Source organism: Strongylocentrotus purpuratus, unplaced genomic scaffold (genome assembly GCF_000002235.5).
Source record: "Strongylocentrotus purpuratus isolate Spur 01 unplaced genomic scaffold, Spur_5.0 spur5_scaffold_3, whole genome shotgun sequence".
Classification (NCBI taxonomy): Eukaryota; Metazoa; Echinodermata; class Echinoidea; order Camarodonta; family Strongylocentrotidae; genus Strongylocentrotus; species Strongylocentrotus purpuratus.
Window position 1 is genome coordinate 29553974 of NW_022145609.1, and position 25856 is coordinate 29579829.

The 25856-nt window shown below is 34.9% G+C and overlaps 2 protein-coding genes across 4 annotated transcripts in view; both read right to left on the minus strand.

Moving 5' to 3' along the window:
* LOC580672 overlaps window positions 1-3621 on the minus strand; it is a 28714-nt gene extending 25093 nt beyond the window's left edge. Inside the window, 3 exon segments of the mRNA XM_030996799.1 lie at window positions 121-647; window positions 955-1005; window positions 3500-3621. Of these exon segments, the coding sequence (XP_030852659.1) occupies window positions 121-647; window positions 955-1005; window positions 3500-3557 (636 nt within the window). The 5' untranslated portion in view covers window positions 3558-3621.
* A 3795-nt stretch (window positions 3622-7416) lies between these two features.
* Window positions 7417-25856, minus strand: part of LOC100889307 (importin-13) — a 71859-nt gene continuing 53419 nt past the window's right edge. For all 3 annotated transcript variants that reach the window (XM_030995941.1, XM_030995940.1, XM_030995942.1), the window contains exon 26: window positions 7417-10521. In XM_030995941.1, coding sequence (XP_030851801.1) covers window positions 10428-10521 — 94 coding nt within the window. In that variant the 3' untranslated portion in view covers window positions 7417-10427. The remainder of the gene's footprint in view (window positions 10522-25856) is intronic.

Genomic DNA, 25856 nt, shown 5'->3' on the forward strand with positions numbered 1-25856 from the left:
CATTTCCGAAGATCTTTGCTGATCAGGAAAATTCTCACAAACATGTAATATTCTGTCTATCATTGTATCACTGCAAATATTAACTGTTGGGTATCATTAATAAGTCAAAAACAAAATTACCATGTTGAGGACCATGTCCTTGAAGCTCTGCCACCTGGTCATGTTCTCTTCTTGTTTCCTGAGCATACAGTTGTTCAGTTCAGTCACTACCTGGAGCTTACGTGGCCTCTGCTTGTCATCACGCCTGGTAACAGTCATCTCGCTACTGCAGTTGCCATGGACAGATACCTCATTCAAAGTGATTTGGTCAACATCATCGGCTTCAAGATCAAGCTGAATCATGCTGAGGATACCACGTTTGGCGTTCAGAATGTGAAGGGGTTCATCGGGATGAGCCAGCACCTCAATGATACGTCCCTTATCAGTGCGGAAGACAAGATCATGAGCACTCATCTCCTCATCCAGGTCGCGGTTTTCAAGAAGACACCCTCTAGCCTTGAGGACGTTCCTGCATCTTTCGGGTGCTTCTATTATGATGTCACATGTCATGGTCATATTCGATCCGGGTCCAGCGCCTTTTATTCCACTCTCTGTTTCTGCCTCATATTTGAAGGTATAGCTATAACCTTCCTTGAAGCGTGTTAGCTCTGAAATGGATCAATATTAAATAGTTGGATTTTAACAACAGTTCCGTTCTTTCATGTCCACCCTTTTTATTTTATTTTAACAGTTAAATGTATGGTTAATTACCCCCAATATTTATTAATAATTTATGACTTATAATAAACGAGTTCTAAACAAACCCAGAGAAGTGACGATGGATCTATTTGTTTGAAGGACATCAATAAACTGTACTGCCCTACTAAATTCCTGCTGTGATCAACGAAATAGGAGTATATGCAAATGTATCTTCATTACACAAATACATCAATGATTATAAGTTAGAATACTTACCAGAGCATTCGTTTACTTCGTCTACAGATGCTTGAGATCCGAAAAGAGGACCTATAGAAAGAAAACAAAAACGAAGTTTGCAATAAAGGAACTGATAAATGCGTTCGGTGTGCTGGTGATGTGAAATGAATATGTTATACACTACAGTAATATAATGGAATGTTGTCGGTCAAATCGTTGTCTTACATTTCAGACATAAGTGCAGTTCTGTAAAAAAAAATCATTTACAAACCTGTATCGTTGATACATATTCATAGCCTTAAATTTCTATGGTTGTGCCACCAAATAAATATCACACCATTATTTAAGTCCCATTTACGTAAAATACAGGAGAGCATAATAGCCGGGATTTGATCATGCATTTATAAGAGCACATCCCACTGAATTCTGGAGCACTGAGTGTAAATCCATTTATCTCTTTAAAATATGTCTTTAAAAAATTAACAAATGAAAATGATACCACCATTAAATCACTTTTCAGTTTTCGTTTCATGTCTTAATTAATTCCATTCATTCATATTGTAGCAGAGTCACAAGATTTCGTACAAAAGAGAGAGCTGTATCGAAACGTACATTGAGCTCCATGCATAAATCCGTTAGTTAAACCAGGATTAACTTTAATGTATAGCAGACTTTCAATTGGTTGAGCCGATGAAAATACTTTAAACCTATCATAGGCTTTGGTGTAGCAATAAATATCTCACAGTCTTTCAAAAACAACTTTAAATGCTGGATCCATTTTCTTTAATGTAGGTGGGCAAATATATGGCGATATAAGTATTTAGTAAACTTTGTTACAGAAGCAAATATCTAAAATAGGCATCCAAATAATTCGCTTTAATTCTCGCTTATAAAATATTTAAAGTACAGTACGTTTTGAGAGTTGAAACTTTAAAAGCCGTTAAATCCTTTAAAAAAAGAAAAGTACAAGTCGCATGTCCGATGAGAATATGGGTCGCCTCCCCAAAATGATTTGACAAACTACCCCAACCATGCTTTATTTCGACGAAGACAGATGGTTAGGGTTTAAGGTTAGGTTTAAAAGTTAGGGTGTATAGTTCTGGTCCATGATTTAAGTTAACAATTAGTTTAATATAGAAAATTGACTCCTACAGCACAAGAACAGATTTCATCCTGGATGTCCTCTGCTTCCAATGTCTTTGTGAAAGTCATCTTGAGGAATGACATAACAACAAGTCAACTGACTGCTATTCTTGAATGGGATAGCATCGGGTAGCTAGTGTACACAAACACCCATTAAAAAAAAAACGGCGCGCTGCTGCGTGATAAGGACCGCCCCCACAAAGAAACTCATTTACATACAATGCACACAGCAGTACTTGACCGCATGGTCCAGGGGTGTGGGCGGGATGTGGGATGGATATTACAGCGTGTTTACTGATGAAAACAAAAGCGAAACACGATTATAGACAGGCCAATCTTTCGCTTCATCTCACAATGGAGCCGAAGAAGCATGGCTAATTAACAACACATTATGTTTAATCAGGAAGGGGCTGTTTTCGCGCTCCCAACTATACGTATCCCCTCCTCATCCTGGCCCTTATCTCTCGCTCTATTCCTACCCTCCCCGTACTTTCTTACTTTTCATTACATGCACGCATGAACAATTATATTCATAAACAGAGTCATTTTGGCAAGATGCTTTGGAAAAGGATCTTATTAAATGCGATTTGATGTGTTCTTATACTAACTGATACTACTTAATTGAGGTTTCACTATCTTTATTATCCATAAATGTTTATTTCCTCTTTTTTTTTTCTTCCTCTTCATCATTTCATGGGTGGAATCATTTTTTCAAGACACCTTTGCCAATAATTGAGAAGAAAAAAAGGAAGATCTGTTTCTATTACTATTAGGCTTGCTTGATGGCTGATGCACGTTAAATAATTAATGTGTTCTCATACTCTATCGGATACTACTCCCAAACAATCTAGAACAATACCAAGTCAATGCTATCATATCAACAAGTTAATTTATAGTCCACTTCATCTTATCCAAAGGCAGCGGAAAGAGTCATTTCGTTTAAGTTAAGTACAAAATGTAACAAGTACCCCCACAAATATATACCAATAGTAATAACGTAGCTGGTATATCCCGAAAACTACGTGCATATTTAAACACAAAAACATAACTAGTACAAGTGAACAGAGATCGGTGACTACATTTGCTACAATATACGTAATCATTACATTTTAAAGATAAATTATGAAATAAAAAATTACAATAATCATTGACAATCCAAAGGATCAGTGAACACAATGAATACAGATATATTGCATATACACAAACACCAACACCATCACCATTCATCAAACACCACCACCAACCGAGCTAAAACAGCTGATCGCATTAACTCGAAAGTGACATTATAATTTATATACATTTTGTTTCCAGGTCAGCGTTGTACATTCTAACTCTGCCGTCGAGTATAACCAACACCAAGTTTAAAAATCCAAGCAAGCTGAAGAGAAAAATACATGTTTCATAGTTTGGTGAAATATAACGAAGCAAACTTTGTTCTTACCTGCAACAACTGCTGTGGCCAATATAAGGCCAACCAGTAAGAAAAAGACTGCCTTCATGGTGGAAGGTATTCCTCGGTTCTACTGGTGAAAATGGATGGGTTATGTTTATTACCAGATGAATCCTTCCTTATATACAATTTCTTATCTCTGGTTTCTCGATACGCAGATTGGGGTTGGTTGTAGTGCGCATGCTCACATGAATACCAGCTGATAAGTCTATCAAGATTCGCGATTCGCTGCGGTGAATGGGTAATAAGACTCCCGTTCATTCAGCCATGTCCTATTGGAGGGTTGTTGCCGTTGTATGCAAATTAGCTCGAACTTTTTAAGCCAATAACCGCTCTGTCGCTATCTGTTGGGTTGGGATGTGGAGTAGTCGTTACTCGCAGTCTCGTTTTATGAATTTAAAACTATTGGCTCTTTGTGCAGTAATGCTCCTTTTTCTCGTACTACTTTAGTTAAGATTTTGTCAGAATTTTTGTTTCAGGATAATTCAAAAGTAGATAATTAATTAAGCTTTTACATAATACAATAAAAAGCGCATAGAGACATTTTGTATAATGCGCTATAAAAATATAATTTATTATTATTATTATTATTATTTTTGCCCAACCAAAGCTAAGACATAGATAAGACATAGATAAACTAGGGAGATGGAATGAACATACCTCCATTAATATGTCAGCGAGGAAAATGTAAAATAATATCCTTAATTTTTGTCGAACAGGATTAATATTTTTTTTAATCATAATATCATAATTACGAGGAAATACTGAGGACCAAAATGTGCTTGAATGGTTAAAATTAAGTTTTTACTTTTCCTGTGAATGTCATACCTGAAGTGGCTGCTGCCCGAGACTAATATTCATTGCCGTGTTTATTTGTCACGAGAAATCTCTGAAGAACGTATTTGTTATTGCACAACCAAGAAGGTCTAATTAGAGAGATGTAGAGCGCCAAACTTCGTTCTACAATCTTTGAGAAGGTCGTTTCTTTGTGTGATAATGAACGATTCTTCCAGAGTCACCGTAACCTATTTCAACACTGAATCCTTGTCATTCACATATATCATTCAAAATCTCCCTTTCTCTCCCTCTCTAATTTCCACTTCATTTAACGAATGACCAAAATAATGATGTAATTATCACTCGTTAATTTAGAATGTCATTTCCACTGTCTCTTGTCACTCTCGGCATCCCAACCCATTCCACCGCCCTCCAACCCCACTCTCTGTCCGTCTGTGTGTGTCTCTCTCTATCTCTGCCTCTCCCTCTCTGTTTGTGTGTGTGAGTGTGTGCGTGTGTGTGAGAGAATGTGTGAGAGTGTGCGTATGCGTTGTTTGTGTGTGTTTGTGTGTGCGTGTGTGTAAAAAATAACCTGCAGTTTACAAAATATATATATATAAATAAGTGAATAATAATATGTACAATAAATGACTTATAAATTATGTTTATGTACTTTAAGTTTACTTTCAATTTTTGCTCAGTTATATATACTGCATGAGGTTTTTTTAAATTATGTTTATGTATAAGCAATCAATATTGAAAACGTTTATTTATTTTATTCAATTGTATGTTTGTATTACACAATCGGAGAAATAAAACAAAATTAATTTAAAAACAAATGTATGTGTCGTTGTGTGTGTGGGGGGGGGGGTGAGTGTGTATGTGAATCTCTCTCCCTCTCTCTTCTCGATTGAAATAATTCCATGACAGAATACCATACGAAACACTGTTTCTTGAGACCCCTTTCCATCTCTTCTACTTCTCATTTTCCTTTTCTTTTTCCCTCAACGCTTTGTCTCTACCAAACGGCCTATTTAGTCCACCTGCCCTTTTTAGTCCACCGGCCCTTTTCTAAAGAGTTGGATGATGGTTATGGTGACAATTATTACCAATGAATATTAACTCAAAATCGGAGCTTTAAACTCCACTCTGAATTTGCCAACGAATACACGAAATCGTTAATATCATGTGTCCACTAATATAGTGGCAATGATTTAAAATATTGTTTAACTATGGAGTAGGTCCCTGGTTTAACCCTCCATTTTGTTTGACATAGCAGATTTTTGTTTTTACTGTATATTAATATCTATTTGGAATCTCATTTTATATACATGTATATGCATTTTCTAGTAAGATTTATATACTTTTGTATTGCTGCATGTATTGGCCTTATTTTCAAGGGTGAAATAAATTGATATTTCATTGTACATGTATTACGATGGGTGTGATTGTTTTTTTTTTTTTTGGGGGGGGGGGGGCGATCGACCCTTATTGCCCACTAAGATGTGCTCACTAGAATATGGCATCTTTTTTCATTGTAATTTTTGTCCTTCATTTCCAGCGCTCGATTCCTCCTATATTGGAATCACAACAATTACATGGACTAACAAAGAGCGTTCCCAAATTGTTTACAAAGTCGATAGCGGTTACGTAATCATAAACAGTCAAGTTCACTGTGATAGGCCTTCAAGATAAGAGGCTTGCAGATCAAGGAACCTTTCAGAGAGCCTTATAGAGAGCCTTTCAGTATCATATAGCGTTGTACAGAATACAGATCTTTTCACAGCTTGAGGCCATTAAAACTTTGACTGTTCGACCAGTAAGTCTTTTATCTCCTCTATTTTCACTTTCCTCTGAAGTGCTCATCAGGTATACCCCCAATATTCTAATATCGCCATAGGCTTGCACTGTATAACAAGAGAAATCATGGAGGTGCCGTGGTATAGTGGTTCATTCACTTGACTCTCAAGCCAAGGGTTGAGGGTCCCAATCCCAGCCCAGCACGTCCTTCGACATAAAACTACATTTGCCACTCTCCACTCTGGTGTAAATGGGTACCTGGTAATGGCTGGGTTCAGGGTAATAACTATGGCAGGGCCTGAAGGAAAAGTCTAACCTGGATAAAATAAGACCCGATTATTATCATCGTTTTATAATGCTTGTATAATTTAAACTAGGTTAGCAAATGCACTGTTTTTTGTTAAATGTTTTTTTCTCTACCCAACATAAACTTCTGAGTTGCTATACCAACGTTTATGGAACCCTTTCTAGTCATTTTCACCGTGCATGGTTTCCTGTTGTGATTTATAAACCAACACCATTTCTGTTTCTAGGCAAGAATTTCCGCATTACATACCAACATCATGGGTTCGATAAACTTTTTTTCCTATTGATAATTTGCATATGAACCATGCATAAAGGACTTGCTTGTTACTGTGTGGTTAATGAATAGGCTCGCTTTTTAAAGATATATTCATATGTATGTGTTTGTGTTTGTGTGTGTGTGTGTTATATTTGTTTAACCTTACATGTTGTATTAACAGGGCATCTTTATATAAGCCTTATTGATACATTAACAGGACATCATACAAACTGGTATATTACCCTAACTCTAACCCTTAATTCAGAACAATATAACTAATTAAATTAATGACTAATTAATAAACCTATTGTTTCTTGGGAGACCAATAAGTTTCATCTGTCTGCAAACATATGTAGAGGACAGTAATTACATTTTTTAATCGTTAACAGGACATGAAAATGGCCTGCTAATCATGTCTATTTAATGACTCATTTTTTTCACTAAATAATTTAGATTTCTGCTCGGAGTTCGAGAAAATACAAGAAATAATTTTCAAAACGATTTCTTGTATTTCTGTATATTATTATTATATACTATATGGGGAACAAATGAAATCCAAATTTCCCACGATAAACCAAGGTGTAAATGGGTACAGAGCGATTACTGGAGTAATAATTATTGCAGGGCCCACAAAAAGAACAACTGTGATGCCCTGTGTAAACAAAATTATTGTAACTATTCATACTACTACTGCTTCTACTACTTCTACTACATCACTGAAAGATTCTTACCAAGGCCATCAAATAAACAATCTATGACAAGCTTTAAATTTAATGATAATTGTCTTTAATTTGTTTTCGACATTCAGAATATAAAACATTCTGCATATTACAAAAGATACAAAAAGATGCTTACATTCCTCTGTACAACCTAAGCGTTTATCACGATAAAGAACATAGTGTTCATCTATACTTGCTTGCTTTATTAAAGTTGGCAGGGTTTCTTTCATGATAGACTGTGGTACATAAAGCCCCTCAATAGATGATATCATTACAAAGTCTGTCATACTGACGTTTAGGAGTCAAGATTCAATTCTCCCATTCTTTTATTTTAATTGATTGTGATACCCATATATAGAATTTACAGAGAAAAGTACCAGATAAATATTTGTTATGTACAACAGTCTTCAACATATGAAATACAAATACATTAAGAGTATATCCTTTTTTACCTGGTAGTTGCAACCTACCCCCCCCCCCCCCCCCCCCCCCCCCACAAAAAAGTGAGAACAAAATTCATGGGTGTAGCTTATTTATTCTTGTATTTTCATAATGAATGGAGGTTCAGAACACTGTACAAGGGTTCAAGCAAAGGATTCATTTTTTTTTTACAAACATTTAAAAATTATATATTACAAAGTTATTTACATGACTACATTCTCGTCCAGATACGACACGGCAAAACTGCAATGTTTTTTAATGATAAGGTAAAGTGTTATATGCTTCACATTGCTGTATCTTATAACACAGAGCTCAGTGAAGACATGCAAGTCATTTGTCGTGCACAGTTGTCATTCATTTAACGTTAACAAAAAATATTGAAATGTGGCGTTTTGGGGTTGTTGTTTTGGGGGTTTACCACGCCTTATCTGAACAAGCCTTCTAAATGTTAGAGATAAGATTCTATTTTGATGCATATCGTACAATGTCCCATGCACTCTGGAAATCGATACCCTGGTTTCGGTTTTTGCATGGACTTAAGGCTATATAATACCTGCTAAGAGTAGAATTTATACACCTCAGCTGACAACTGCGGATGAAATATTTTGTCTCAAGGCTTAAACACCAATCTCATTAATGTAAGATTTGTTTGCCTCACTCATAATTTTTTTTTTACTCAATTAGATCACTTTTTATCCTAAATTAGTCGAAAGCATTAGATGAGTTAGGAATAAAACTTCTCAACATTGTTCAGAAACATTATTCCCTTTATGTAGAGCAATTTCTGAACCAACATTTGAACAATGCATAGTTCACAACCATGGCCTACTGATTGAAAATCACTAGTATCAAGCACTTAACCACAGGAACCCTAGAAGACAGTATGAAGAGCTCCAAGAAGAACATGCTATACTATAATATTCCATTTATAATAAATTAAAAATCATCAATAGCAAAGTAGCATTTTTAGTCCAATATTAGGGACTAATCATGTTCATTTCACTATCATCTTCAGTTTACACTTGTCAAGTTATTGCAAAGTAACAATAAAAACAGAAACATCTACAATATCCCTAACAGATTTCGATAAACATACAGCTTTATTATTTAAAAATTGTAAAAAATTCATAAACTAGAAAATTACAGGTAAATGTATTTCATGATTCTACTAGATAATTCACATTCTCTCAACATATTTCATGTTGTGATTTAAATCAGTTACAATACTCTTGAATCACATTTGGTGATGGAGGCATAACAACATTTCACGAGTGCAAAAATAAATTAGTTATTAATTTTCACATAGCTTTGACTCACACAGCAAACAGGATTTATAACTTGCCTTATCATTTTCTATTGTTTTGTATTTTTAAAGGGTATTTCAAATATGTACCGGTACCTATTACACAGGTATTGCATTTCTACATGTTTCTATGTTTGTCCAGTGCCTGGCAGTAGGGCACGGATACAACTACATGTATGTCAAATTTCTAAAATATTTAGTTCGATTTTGAAGCATTAATACAACTATTGTTAACAATATAGATGATATACAGACTAAAATTGATTGCATAGTTGTAGTCAAAGAATGATAAATACTTGGGAAAGAGTTTATCTTGAAAAGTACCTTCATTGTCCATCCATTTGAGGAATTCTGTCAGGAACATGATCGTTTTTTAAATTTCTGAACCTAGTCCTAGTTTGGACAGGCTTGCTAGAAACAGAAAGCAGCAATGCTTTGTAATATTTTAATGAATCATCGGCATGAAAAAAGAAAATGTTCAATATGAACTTGACTTTACTTGATCAAAGTTCACTTCAGCCTCTCCAAATACAGTTCCATTTTGAAGTGAATAAATATAGATATTCATTAACCAAACAATTGCACAATGGTTCTTATACACCTAGTAAATATACTCATATAATATATGTCACAGATGAAAGAGGGACATTTTGACAGATCTTGAATAGAAAGATTTTCCCACACGTGATATAATTTTAAAACTTTTAATTTCACATATTTAGTTTTGGCCTGTCACATAACCTAACAATGGCATATAAATAATGATGCTGAAGGCTCGTTCAGATATGAAACGTCAAAACAGCTCTTTTTTTAAAGATGGTGTTAAAGTGTTATATGCTTCACATTTCCATATGTTATAACACAGAGCTCGATAAATACGCACATGTCCTTTAGTGCGCACAGTTGCCATTCATTTTATCCTTACAAAACCATGGCAGCTTTTTTGCGGTAGTTTACTGCATCGTGTCTGAACAAGCCTTCAGACGAGTTTACGACAATTGCTTATAAAGTGAGTCATGGCATGATGAAGCAGTGTTAATTTTCGTTCTCAAGTTAGATTGAAGTTGGAGGGGAAATGCATATGTGTTACTGTTCGAATAGCCCCATACATCTGCGCACTACTTCAAAAATAACATGTAACATTATTAGAAATAAACCTTGGCTAGTGATCCACTGAAAAACATTGAAAGTATCGCAAGCCATTACAGACTACTATCATCAAGCGTTGTAAGAAGTGCAGAAGAGACATTATACCTTGTGTCCTTCGTAGTGAAACTCAGTGGCAAGAGAGATGCATACAACGAGTGATGGATGACATCAGTACTCTGCATAATCAGTTCCATGTAACCCTCGACAGATCAAGCTGAACTCCTTCACAAGAGATCTCACTTGCCTCTTGTTAGCACGGTTCCTGCAATGGAGAAAAAAACAAGAACAATTATTTCCTACATATATATCAACACTACAAAATGAGACTGATGAATAGAGGCCCGATGGCTCAGTGGTATAGAGCAGTGGTCTTGTAACCATAAGGTCCCAGGTTCGAAACTAAGTCGATGCCTTTGGTAAGGCATCAATCCTCATTACCCAGTCCCTCGTAGTGGACTTATTGCCGTCGGTCCCCTGTTTGCTTACATACAAGCATACACATGCTTTCTTAGCAGTCAGGTAAAACACAACAAACCAACAAACCAATGATTGAAGCAATTCATCAGGTATTTGTAAGCATATCGTCTGTTGGAGCCACAAGGGAGTTAACTCTGTGTTAAACCTGAAGATGGTGACGATGATAATGATGATGATGATGATCACAGCATTTCTATGGTACCTTATTCCTGTTTTTAAAAAGATCTCAGGTGCAGGCTTCTCCAATGAAGCAAATATTTTCCCATGTGCTAAAAATAGAAAGCTTTGAAGCATGCATGATTTGAAGTGTTCTAGATTGTCTATCTCACAAAGAGAGGAAGAGAATGAGTTCCACAAATGAGGTGCAATTGATGAGAAGACACCAGCTCCATTGTTAAATGCAAATGGCCCCTTTAGATGATCCAAATAATTATTCAGTTTACATTATTATATTACATAAACCAATGTAAACTGGTTATTTGATTATTCAGTTTCAATATTATATTACATAAACTAATGTAAACTGGTTATTTGGTTATTCAGTTTACATTACTATATTACATAAACTAATGTAAACTGAATATTCTAATTATTCAGTTTACATTATTATATTACATAAACTAATGTAAACTGGTTATCTGATTATTCAGTTTACATTACTATATTACATAAACTAATGTAAACTGGATATTCTAATTATTCAGTTTACATTGTTATATTACATAAACTAATGTAAACTGGTTATTTGATTATTCAGTTTACATCATTATATTACACAAAATAATGTAAACTGGATATTCTAATTATTCAGTTTACATCATTATATTACACAAAATAATGTAAACTGGATATTCTAATTATTCAGTTTACATCATTATATTACACAAAATAATGTAAACTGGATATTCTAATTATTCAGTTTACATTGTTTTATTACATAAACTAATGTAAACTGGTTATTTGATTATTCAGTTTACATTACTATATTACATAAACTAATGTAAACTGGATATTCTAATTATTCAGTTTACATTGTTATATTACATAAACTAATGTAAACTGGTTATTTGATTATTCAGTTTACATCATTATATTACACAAAATAATGTAAACTGGATATTCTAATTATTCAGTTTACATCATTATATTACACAAAATAATGTAAACTGGATATTCTAATTATTCAGTTTACATCATTATATTACACAAAATAATGTAAACTGGATATTCTAACTATTCAGTTTACATCATTATATTACACAAAATAATGTAAACTGGATATTCTAATTATTCAGTTTACATTGTTTTATTACATAAACTAATGTTAACTGGTTATTTGATTATTCAGTTTACATTACTATATTACATAAACTAATGTAAACTGGATATTCTAATTATTCAGTTTACATTGTTATATTACATAAACTAATGTAAACTGGTTATTTGATTATTCAGTTTACATCATTATATTACACAAAATAATGTAAACTGGATATTCTAATTATTCAGTTTACATCATTATATTACACAAAATAATGTAAACTGGATATTCTAATTATTCAGTATACATCATTATATTACACAAAATAATGTAAACTGGATATTCTAATTATTCAGTTTACATCATTATATTACACAAAATAATGTAAACTGGATATTCTAATTATTCAGTTTACATCATTATATTACACAAAATAATGTAAACTGGGTATTCTAATTATTCAGTTTACATCATTATATTACACAAAATAATGTAAACTGGGTATTCTAATTATTCAGTTTACATCATTATATTACACAAAATAATGTAAACTGGTTATTTGATTATTCAGTTTACATTATTATATTACATAAACTAATGTAAACTGGGTATTTAGGTTTTTCAGCTTACATTATTATATTACACAAAATAATGTAAACTGGATATTCTAATTATTCAGTTTACATCATTATATTACACAAACCAATGTAAACTAAAAGAACACCTTTCTGGTCCTCAGAAAAGCATAAGACATACCGGTATAGTCTTGAAAAAGAACTTCTGCAGCCCTACATTTCTCTTATCAACCCATTTGTTCTGTGTCTCATTCATCTAAGGCTCCTTCAGAGCACTGAATAGGTAAAAAAACACTTTTCATCTGACTGACTCAAGTCGCATCAAAACATAAAGCAAAGAAATTTCAAAATTATAAATAAATTGTACTCAATAACCCATACAAATAATTTTGTATTACATAAAACAACCCAAAACACTTCTCTACATGATGTTGCAGAATACCTCTACAAAAGGTTGTGTGTTTTTTAAAACTAAAACAATACATCATGATCCTACCATATAATCCTAAAGCACACATTCATTTAAAACTCCTCCCAAAAGTACAATGACTCTCAAACTACTTGAAATCTCTTAAAAGCTAGCACACCTTGAATTAGCGCCAGATATTGTAATTATTGCAATTGAACAAAGAGAGGAAATATATTCAGGTTATTATATTTTGGTTTTGTTTCTCAACTGTCATGTTTCATTGAAAAGCAAAGGCGGTGCAAAAGTACAGTGAACTTGTCATGTATATGTACCTTCATTCAAGTTTGTATACTATACATGAAAAGGATGAATTGAGGTCAAAATGTCAAATGAATTACATGTAGTCACAAAACTTGGGATGGTTGTACTTTCCAAATTGATATTACATGCGTAACAATACATATGTTTTTTAATTACTCACAAAATATGACATCATAATATGATGTGATGCTCGATATACAGAATCAGCAAGTATTTTACCTGTACACAGAACAAACACCTGTGCTAATTGTTTCTATTGTTTCATTTACCTGATGAAGTAATTACAAGTGATTGCAACTGTACAGTACAGTTCGACAATATGTTCATCAAATCGATAGGTCAAATTCCTGCATGTTTTGTCGTACAATCTGGAATATTTCACCTGTACCATCTATTTCCTTTGAAGGATACCAGAAGACGGATACAGCTGTAAAATCATTTTCACCAAATATGTTTTGCATTTATGTCTAGCTCAGGTATTAAAGTACAATGCCCTAATGAGCCGTGTTATATCCTGTATGACATATGACATAACAAACTACTTTCATTCAAGCTTCCAATACCATCGATAATGAGAAGCGAGTCGATGCCTCTGTAGTATATTCACAAAATGGGGCTGTCTGACCAAAGATAAATTTCAATAGGTACTTTTCATTGAACGACAGTTTATGTGAGAAATTTAAAATTTCTTAAGTATGTATGTATATATCTCTAGTGAGCGAGTCGGCCTGTGGTCAAAAGTACACCATATTCTCATTGTTCCAATTTGTCTTAATTTTAAGTACAGTCCTTCGGATCAGATATTTCTTGTAATGGCCTTATGTCAGATATTCATGACTGTCAAAAAACTATTACCTAACTTTTGTCTTTTTTTCCTAGTAACTGTAAGACCCCGTTCTCACTCACTTTGAAGGTGGTCTTAGTTAGACCGCTCCAGAGGAACGGGTCTTGAGGAACGGTTTGCGAGCGTTCACACTCCGAGCAGTTTTTTATGGCTCAAACCAATCCACGAGTGGTCTTGTTGCTATGGCAGCTCAGGTCAGCAGGTCAATTTTTTCGCGGCGGAATACAAACCGTATGTACCGTACTACATGTTTCGCACGGAACGTCACTAGCTCACTTCCGGTCAAAGTACGCTTCCGCTCACATTGCACGTTAGAGCGGTCCAAACCGCTCTTAATAAGACCAGTTCCTCAAGACCACCTCCCGAGGTGGTCTTCTGGAGCAGTCCAGAAGTCCACTTCCTGGACCACTTTGACCGTTCTCACTCACCTAAGAACTGATCCTGAGGAACGGGTCTTAGACCGCTCCAACGAAGTGAATGAGAACGGGGTCTAAGTTATCCATTGGATATTCACCTTTGGACCAATATGATGTACTGTATAAATGGAAATGATCAAAACCTGGTTACTGATTCCACAACCGTTATATTCCATTACATGTTGCTAATCAGGATTAAATCCTCCCTCAAGTAGGAGCAAAGTGGCTCAAAGATCAAAGAGGTTACACAATTGATTATCTCCATCAAATAAGATAACATTCGAAGAGTCATTCTTGAGAAAATAGTTGCAAGATTATTGCACAATTATATGTAATAAAAGGATAATCATTGCAAGATGTTCACGGAGGAGAGATATTGCCTAACTCTGTTATATGTGCATTCATTACTAAACATCTTGATTTCTAGTTCTTTCTCGACAAACATTATTATGCCATCTGATATATAGGATATAAGACTTTATGATGTATTATGATGAAACTGGTATGGGGGATGTAGAATGTTGTTTCCAGGTTCCCAGATTTGTATACTTTTAGTGCTTGGTGAGCAAAGCACACTTATTTTTGTTTCTTATTTCTTCCTTTAAAGGTACTATGTCCCATTTGTAGGCCAAAAAAATGAAAGGTAAAATTCCAACGGCATTTGAAAGATAATATTTACTTATTTAGAACTTCCGCTAACAAAAAGGGGGGCTTGAAAGTGTCTTTAAGTGGGAAAATAACGACTCTTAGTTTTCAGACCCTTTTGCTGAATGGTCGTACATTTTGGGCTGCACAAAGATTCAATCAGTTTAATTTTGGCCATTACAAGTAGTGGGTTATTAATGTAGACAAATGCTCATATACCTGTTACAGCTCATTTTATGTATGTTATTACCAAAGAAGAAAAAAGCCAGTTAGTCACTCAATAGTGTCTGACAGTGAAGGCTAGCAAGTAAACGGATTTCCTTGCATAATTTGAATATTAGGACACTGCTAACATTCAAATTTCACAGATAGGACATACATGACATATTCACTATTCCTGCAAAGTTCTACAGAATTTGATGTTGGCTGCAAAAGGAACATAGTATCTTTAAGGGGGGGGGGGGGGGTCTTTAAAAAAGTCACTGTTCAAAGACATAAAAACCAGATACATGTACATATAAAAAAAACCATTAGATCAAAAGTAATCACCCTACATTTTTTCCCTGACATGATTTTTATACTCCAAGGTTTAATACTCTGAATACTATTTCACTTTTGAATATGTACACCAAAATGTGGACAACTGTAATATTTCTCACTTAAAGAAAATCTTTGAGAGATACTATACCTGGCCAACCAAGGAGTCCCCACACCTCTTTGGGACAACTATCCAATGGGCTAGTACTCCTTGAAAATGACTTATCTAAGAAAGTAACTACAAAGTTCCCCCCCCCCCTTAAAGGCATCTTGTATTGTATTGTATTGTAAAGGGCACTTTGTGAATCTATGATAAGCACCATTTTGTTGTTGTTGAGGTAATGTTGTTGTTTTTGTTGTTGTTTTTGTTGTTGTGTTGTTCACTACCAGAATCAAGGATGGTAATTGGTCTAGGGGTAGTTTTAAGGTTGGGTGTAGTTTGAACGGTAAATTTCCATCATGGATCTACCCCAAGATACCATAGATGGGTTACGATTAAGGTCTTGAACATAATCTTCTAGGGGGAGGGAGGTGGGTGGTGGTTTTCCATGGGGCTGGTATCATAGATTTAAGAGATACTCTTGGACCATAACAATACCCTGACCTTTCGTAGACCTACAGGTACACACACAGTACAAGGTCGTTCTTACTTTACTATCGCATATCAGCATGAGCTATACAGTCATGTTGATAACTTTTAAAACAATTATGGCCCACTGCCAAAGTAAATCAAAAATAGTTCCTCTTAATCAAAATATAACCCACCGATTAAGAACCTGTTAATCTATCAAAGTGAACTACCGTCAAGGCCTTCTTTTTAAAATTTTCTTTGATATGAAATCCTTTTGACAAATGTTTAACAATTATCACTGATTATCCAAATTGTCTGTTTTGTTTCATATCTGTTACAGTTACAAATAGCCCACATTCTCTTCAACTATTTACTGAAATACAATGAGATTTGCTATGTATGCCCTTGATAGTCGAATATGTCTGATTCGCTCATTAATATACATTTCAGAACTCTACATTTTGCTTACAACTGTCTTGAATTCACCAAAATGAAGTCTGAATGCCATGCCTGTTACGCTGAAATTGAACACAGCATGTTAAATGTAAATTGATTACTTCAAAGTGTTTTCTTTACAATACTATTTGTCACCACTGTCTTCTACATGTACTTCTGCGCATGTTGACAAAAAGAAGAGAACTGGCTTTCAGCCGAGCTCCTATTTGTATAAGCCTATTATGGCCAATATAAATCAGGAAGGTCCTTTTCTCATTCTTAGAAAACATCTTAGTATTTTCTCGGTCTTTCTTTGGTCAAGATCTACCCCTTATATAAACAAGATAGAGATCCCAAGGAACTCGTTATGCGTCATCAATGTTCATGACCAACAACATGTGAGGTAAATATTATTGTTAAATAGTCTTTGATCTGAAATTCACAAAATTGATCCAGTTTTAATCGCATCAGCGGTGTATTAGGTGATGGTTGCAACTGGGTTTCAGGTTAATTTGGGGGCTAACGTTGGGCTCGGTAGTCACAAGGTTCATGCATAATGTCTGGTTAGTGTAGGGCTGTGGAGCATTATGTCTTACAATCATCATATTGTCAAGTTATTCATTAAAAATACATGTATGATATTCTCTCAATTTACCCAAAGTGAGTTATTCCCAGTTCCCCTGACTAAAAAAAATCCTATTGCAGAAAAACAATGACACTACCTGTTTATAGAGTACCGAAGCTGTGACGTCATAAAAAAATCCATTTTTAGAATTTCTCAATTTTGTTTTCATTTTCCGAAAGAGCATCAAAAATAATGTCCAAACGTCGAAAACCAATTGAATATGTTAACTATTGGCTGAGATATGACCATCTGAATAAATATATGTCCTACGGGAACTCGGTGTTATATTGTGCTCTGGTTCCTAATGTTATTAAGCCAAAAATTAATATATTCAATTGGTTTTCGACATTCGGTCTTTATTTTTTACGCTCTTTTTGAAAATAAAGAAAAAATTGAGAAATTCTCAAAAATAGATTTTTGATGACGTCACCCTTCACCACCCTATTGCAGAAAAACAATGACACTACCTGTTTATATGGACTGGACTTGTACCATGCATGCATCCTTCCTTGTACTAATGAACACACAGGCAGGAAGCAATAGGTCTTTCAAAATACCAACCAGGATATCACATGTCAAGTTTACGAGCTGAGCTGTTAGCAGTAACAAGGTTATGAATACGAATGAGCCCTAACAAAAACACATGTTACACATAGGACCATTTACATTAGAGGAAAAAACAATTTGAAAAACCTTCAGTTTCTTGAACTATTATATATACACTAATGGAAAAACCGATAATAATACATCAAAGTTTGCTTATTTTGGATTTTTGCTTGCAGTGTAAACGCCCCTCATGTTGTGGTCAAGTGGATAAAGGCCAACAAACTTTAGATTACCCCTGTTAGTCCATGTTTGAAACTCAGGTTCAACTTCAATTAATGTCCCTTGGTAAGAAACTACATTTGCCACCCAAGTTAATTATGATGAATAGTAGGTTCCTTGTAATAAAAAATTCCTTGAATGCTTTGAATATATGGTTGAAGCATGAATGTACAGACTACGGACGTGTATATCCTCATACTAGGTTAAAGCCCCACTGCACTATTTGTAACTACTTGCGCCCTCTCTATATTAAACAATGCCTAATCGGTGACCATTGGTCCCCCATGATCCTCTTTTGCTTATGTTAACTGAGAGCTGAGTTGATGAGATAACCAACTGTCCAGTGACCTTGTAGGGCGGTCTAATCCCTCCTGTAAACTAGTACTGATACGCTTTAAACATACCGGTAGAAAGTCATACAAGCGAAGTGCATGATTGTGTATGTTAAGTCATAATACTTACCGTATGTAAATGTTTGCTTATTAAAGCCAGAGGACCGATGCTTTGGTTCTACAGTGAAACCTGTATATAAAGACTGCCCAAGGTGGTCTTTATGTACCAGTTCATTTGGTATAGGTATCAATGATAAACCACTTTCAGGGGAAACAAAAAATGTGGTCTTTGTAGGCAAGTGGTCTTTGTAGACAGGTGGTCTTTGTAGACAGGTGGTCTTTGTAGGCAAGTGGTCTTTGTAGGCAAGTGGTCTTTGTAGACAGGTGGTCTTTGTAGGCAAGTGGTCTTTGTAGGCAAGTGGTCTTTGTAGGCAAGTGGTCTTTGTAGACAGGTGGTCTTTGTAGGCAGGTGGTCTTTGTAGGCAGGTGGTCTTTGTAGGCAGGTTAATGCCCTTCTGGCTCTCAGCAGATGATAGGTTGCCATGATTGTACAAATTGCATTTACATTTTACAGTAAAATACATGTATATCAAACCTAAATATCATTTTGAAGTGGGTAGAACTTTCTTTTTTAAGGTTTGCTTCAGAAGAACAAAAATGGTCACTGAATAGTGGGAACCACCACCATAAAAGTTTGATCACCTTGTTGACAACATAGAGAGAGAGAGAGAGAGAGGAAGAAAGAAAGAGAGGGGAGGTGAAAAACAAAGCAATCGGAAACACGAGGATCTATGAGCCAACTTCCTGACTGCATTGTATGGTTTTCCTCTATACCCCGCATCATCTGCAAATAGAAACAAACTTTGACTTTGGGGTTATCCTCCTAACAGCTAGGCCAGGGCCCACTTAACTACAATGTCAAAAAATTGTAACTCGAGTACACCTTCGGGGCAAAAACAGAACTGCATGTAATCTCCATTGCCGTGTGATAGGCGGTACTGTAACTTTCACATTCAATCTGTACATGAAGCATTCTCTCACTGAACGTGCTGCGATGAAAGTGCACACTGTAATACAGGGGATAGTTGTCCTATACAGGGATAGTTGTCTGGGATATATTTACATGTACAAGTACATGTAGCTTCGTGTATGAATTGACCTCAAAGCAATCTTATAAAGACCAATTTACTAACATATTCAACTTTATAGGTGTTTCTTTCCTGGGGACATAGTGACGAGTCATTCCACTGACCTGTTGTTAATGAATGAACTTCAATACTTGGAATCAGGTCTGCATACATAACTTGTTGCTATTTTGGGCATGTCTTGGGAAAGCTTTCAGGTTATCACGACCTTTGTTTCAAAAGTATGCAAACAATCAAAATGTTATTGTCCATTGTTGCAGGAGCATTTGTCATACAATCATGTCTATCACAATTTTATTTACATAATAATTTTACATGTGTAGACATGAGACCTACATTACATGTACCGGTATCCCTGTGTTTTTGCCACATGATAGGCGTATACATTCAACTTCATTTTATTATCTATCTATCAAGGTCTCTTCTCCCAACTCAGGGGTTGGTTGCAACATTTTCCCACATACACACATGTCCCCCCCTAGAGCACTCTGTTGCAGAGGGCGCTACACAAAATAATTTTGTTGTGAGATAATGAAAAACTTAGTGTCAACTTTAAAAGAACATACAATTCAAATGACAAAATCATATTTGTTTTATCAACATCGGTTCAGAGACGGTTGAAATATCCATAAATATAATATTTGTGGTGGTACACAAATATTACCCGGTAGATAATTTAAACCAGCCGTTGAAAAAACAAAATAGGTCTTATACTTTTAATTCCAGCCAATGCCGATGTTGGCTTTTTGTTGGCTTTTTTGTGTTGGTTATAATACGCACAACCATCCAGCCCATGTATTGTTATTATTGATTAATTGATAAGTCACTGGATTTTGTTGAAAGTAGAGCTGAATTGGAATGATCGTTTTAGCTAAATTTCACACATGTTCATGTCTAAAATTACCTTCATAGCAATTTTAGGTCACTAACAGCACTAGAAATGTCATAGATAAGAATAAGGCCATGTAAAAAAATATACATGTTTAGCGTCCCCGCCAGCTTCCTTTTTGGGGGCCGCCTCCTCTTATTTTATTTTTTTTTAATTTTTTGTAATTTTTTTTTTTTTAATTTTTTTTTTGAATTTTTTTTTTAAAGAAAAAAAACATCATATGAAAAACACTGCTCAAATGGTTCTATTACTGATTTAAAAAAAAAAAAAAAAAATGTCAGCCGCCATCTTGAAAAAACAGCCCGAATGTCAGGGAAAATGTACCGAGCGGCCATTTTGAGCGGCCATTTTGAAAGGAAAAAAAAAAAAAAAAGGGCCTCCTCCTTCCCATTTTTCGAAAAAACAGGATGCTAAACATGTTTTTTTTTTTATTTGGCCTAAGAGCAATAACCATGCACTTTGAAGGCATTTGAGGTCTGAAACAAGAACTCAACTATCCCTTTCAAAATGAATTTAAAATAAAAAATAATTACATCAAAAATTCAATTAAAAAAAATGGTGTATAAATATCGCATTGAGAGAGAAGATGGGGACTTAAAACTGATAGAATATTTATAGAATATCTATAGATTATAGAAATTAGGGGTAGACTGCTATTTATGAGGAAAAATTCCAAGACATTTGACAAACAAGTTTCGAGAAAAGACTTGCCTATTAAGAATTGTAAAACTATCTAATATCATAAACATTTGTATGTCGACTGTTTTCATATCGGCACAATAGCTCAGTCGGTAGAGCAGTGGTCTCGTAATCCAGTAACCCGGGTTCGAAACCAAGGCGATGCGCTAGTGCCCTTTGGTAAGGCATTAATCCTCATTACCAGGTCCTTCGGAGAGAACCTGAAGCCATCGGCCATCTGGTTGCTTACAAGCATTTATGCTTTCTTAGCAGTCAGGTAAAATAACCACCACCACCACCTCTCTAAGGAAGGGATCGAAACAACACAACTATGGCACGGAAACAGTCCATGCTGTGGACTAAGGGCATAGAGTGGTGAAGTGTGATGTCATCAAAAATGTATTTTTAGATTTTCTCAATTTTTTTCTTCATTTTCCAAAAGAGCATCAAAAATAATGTCCAAAAGTCAGTTCCTATAGGAAATATATTTATTCAGAGGGTCATATCTCAACTAATACTTAACATATTAAATTGGTTCTCAACATTTGGACATTATTTTTTATGCTCTTTCGGAAAATGAAGAAAAAATTGAGAAATTCTAAAAATAGATTTTCATGACGTAACAGCCTTGGTACTCTATACCAGACATTCAGAAGAAAGGGGATTAAATGAACATCTAACAGGGATCAATGAGTTAATGATCTGACAGCCAATTTCATGAAGGATCTGTTAAGGATCTGTTTAATCATTTACAGAAAAACATCATTCTGGCATCTACTTGACAGTTCCCAATCAACACAGTACAATACATAATAGATTGGTCAAGGGTAAAGTCCATTAAATCTTAGAGCAAATAAACACTGACCTGGACAAAACCAACCCTAAAATCTTCTCCTGCCCCATCGACTACTAAATCCTCTTATTCCCCTAGACTAATACAACCCCCAACCTAATCTCAATGGTTAAAGGGTTAAGAAAATGAGTTTACATACTCCACAGATCAAGACATCTTTCAAGGTAATTTCTCTTCTTCTTTTTTTTCTTCACTTTTTAATCTATCTTCTTTTTTTTTCTTTTTTTTTCTTTTTTTTTGGGGGGGGGGGGGTGGGTGTATTTCATTAACAAATTTGCACCCAAAAACATGTTGTAATACTATTAAATCTGCACCTGTTCTATAGATATGAACCTCGCTCCTCCCCCTGATAGCAATTCCTAGAATATTGAGTATCAAGTCAATATGGGTACTAATCATGGTTACCATGAAGCGGGAGAAACACAATGATCACTTAGTAGATCTAGATCCAGGGAGTTGGAAGATCTGTATAAAACACAGCTTAATGGTTCTACAGAAAAGAAAAAATCCTTTTGAGCAAACTACAATAAAAGTAGCATTTATGATTCATGATTGACGTAATAATCAACATTCTAATCTTTTTTCATTTCAGGAACTTTGAAAGTCAAACTAAAAAGAAATTTGAAGGTGATGTAGATCATGCAACGTTTAACCTGTGTTATCTGCAATCCCACATTCAGATCACCAGAATTCATTGTACACCTATATGATTTATAAGTAATTAGTTTTAATTACCAGTACCTTTCTCTCTAGTTTGAACCTTTCTCTCCCGTTCTCATTCACTTCGTTGGAGCGGTCTAACTTAGACCCGTTCCTCAGGAGTAGTTCTTAGGTGAGTGAGAACGGTCAAAGTGGTCCAGGAAGTGGACTTCTGGACCGCTCTACCACCTCAGGAGGTGGTCTTGAGGAACGGGTCTTATTAAGAGCGGTTTGGACCGCTCTAACGTGCAATGTGAATGGAAGCGTACTTTGACAGGAGGGTGTTTCACAAAGACTAAGATCGACTTGAAGTTGGACTTAACTATGGCAGGCCATTCATGCCACTGGTTGCTCTCACTATTGGTCTCTCAATAACGATCTTTAGATAATATGTTTTCCTTCGATAACGAAGTATCAAAAAATGTAAGTTCTGTAGATTTGTGACTATGATTTATACGTCCCTTGAGAGACCAATGCCAGTAAATGGTGATAGAAAATTGTGGCATTAATGGTCTGCCATAGTTAAGTCTAACTTTTAGTCATCTTAGTCTTTGTGAAACACCCCCCTGGTAGGCTTATTTTGAGTGTGTACTGATGATTGGCCAGCTGTCATGTAAACTGACCTCTTTTAAAACTAGTTCTTTTAATATACCAGCGTTTTTCATACCGCCTTGTATTTTCATGAGGAAATAACATTTTTAATGACAATTAAATGTCTTTTTCCTCGCTTGCTTCGCTCGCACCCACTAACAGTATGATTCTAGGCTGAGAAGTGCCTGAATACCAACATAATTATTTAATAAACACAATATCTATTTTGACAGTGAGGTGCATGAATGTCGTCAAATTTGGGCAGCAAGGTGCCCGGATATATAATATTATGGTACATCTTTCTAGTGTGTTTCGTCTACAAAATAACTTATTTCCAACAATAAAAATGCTTTTTTTCGCTTGCTTGCACGTAAAGTTTATGAACAAAATGTGTCTGTGCGTGTGTACATGGCACTTGACGTGTAGAGTGATGGAAAATGAATCTTTTGTAATGAATTTGAGGAGTGACACAAAACTTATTATTTCTCAAAAGGGTGCCGCGACTATAAACAAGGTTGACAAAAGCTGCTTTATACAACATTAATTTATACAATGTTAGCCCGTCTGCACACCCATATAATGATCCTTTATATGACATGTTTTTACATAAATATCATTTAATTCCCTGAAGCATGAAGAGGCTATAAAACTGAGCTGGAACATGATGAAGTGTGCTTGCTCAAAGGCACCTTCATATCTTATCAGTCATTAGAACATTCATGTGTACATTAGATAAGAATATAGACCAATGTGTGGTAAACTATTCAACTAATGTGCTCCATGACTTGGAATAATATCTGACATTATTTGAGTTGCTTTATTTAGATACAAGTACATTAATTATGAGTGAATCCCATGCATGTTTTAAAGCTCATTGAATCGATGATAATTTTTTTTTTCAATCTTCAATTTTAGTCTGCAAAAAGCAAGGCATTATTGAGTAATCCTCATTTACTAAAAGTTTAAATGTATTTTTCTTTCCTCAAGTGGAATATTTAAGGTATCAAACAAATAAGAAGTATGTGAATTGTGACAACATCAAGGTGCAAAAGAGACATTTAAATCAACAGTTAGCTGTATGTCTGCAATTTCTACACAGCTCTGCGAGTTATAATCCTCATAATATAGGCCAAATACAGTTGACATACATTAGCTATACTGTACAGATTCTTTTTATACATTCAAACTAACTATCCAATGGAATTTGGAAATCATTTATGGATCATTAACAAATCTTGAAGCAGACTGAGTATGACATTAATCTTTCCTTCCAGTTTCCTTTTCTGTACTATTTCTGTTTATTATCTTTTACCAACATTGGTGTGAACAGGTTTGAACATACACAGACAAGGCACGCTTGTACATGTAGCATACTGAAAGAAAACCCCGATAGCTCATCTTACATTGTAGCCCAAATACATTATGAATAGACCTACAGTATACCTAAACAGTCATATGCTAGTTGTATCTCAGAATTTTACCCCAAACTTGTTGTTACATTACGAGAAGACCTTCATGCATGCACTTCAAAATCATATGCCAGTTGTATCTCAGAATTTACCATCTTACGTGTATTTCACACAAAGGTACATGGATATCAAACCCCAGGAGGCTGAGGAGGGAGAAAAAAAGTGCTAAAGAAGCCCTAAATCACTGTCCCTGTGGAGACTTAACTCTCTAGTTTATTGTTATCCTGTTTACACAGTCCTCAATGTCACCTTCAGAAGTGTGCTTTCTGTGAAAATAGACTCAAGACTCACTATTATGGTCAAACTTCTTCAGGTGGGGAATATACACAGTTGAAAGAGAAGAGTTGTCACTCAGAACTTTGGGGAACAATACAAAGGGCTTGAAAATCCCTCCTTACAAACATTCAGTAGGTTGTTATCCCACTTTTATTGTTTGACTTTGACCGTCACTTTAGTAGGTCCATACTTGTTCTTTAGATGATGAATTAATGGTCATTAATCTCATGACTAAATCTAGTGCAAACATCCATGGACCCTACAGGAAGTGATGTTGATTTTCATCTGATTTTCAGACTTACCTTTAAACTTTTATATACCCAAAAATACACCCACAGAACATGAATTAATTTATTAGACCCATTTATGTTGATATCCCTTTCTTCAGTGCACATCAATATTCTTGAGTTTTTAGCCTTGGTCGTTTACTTTGTTGATGTCACATAATCAAAAGAACATTATCATTTCAATTTGTGTTACTGCAATACAAGCAGTTGTATTCATTTTGCCCCATGTATTTCTTAATATGTCATTGAAGACATATTTATATTTATGCTCTTCTGTGTAATAAAAACATTCTATTAATTCTATAATTTTTTTATTTATTTATTTATTTTTTTTTTTATTTATTTTTTTTTTATTTTTTTTATTTATTTATTTTTTTATTTTTTTTGGGGGGGGGGGCGCGGCTGGAATCAAAGAGGTACATGAATCGCTTGACATT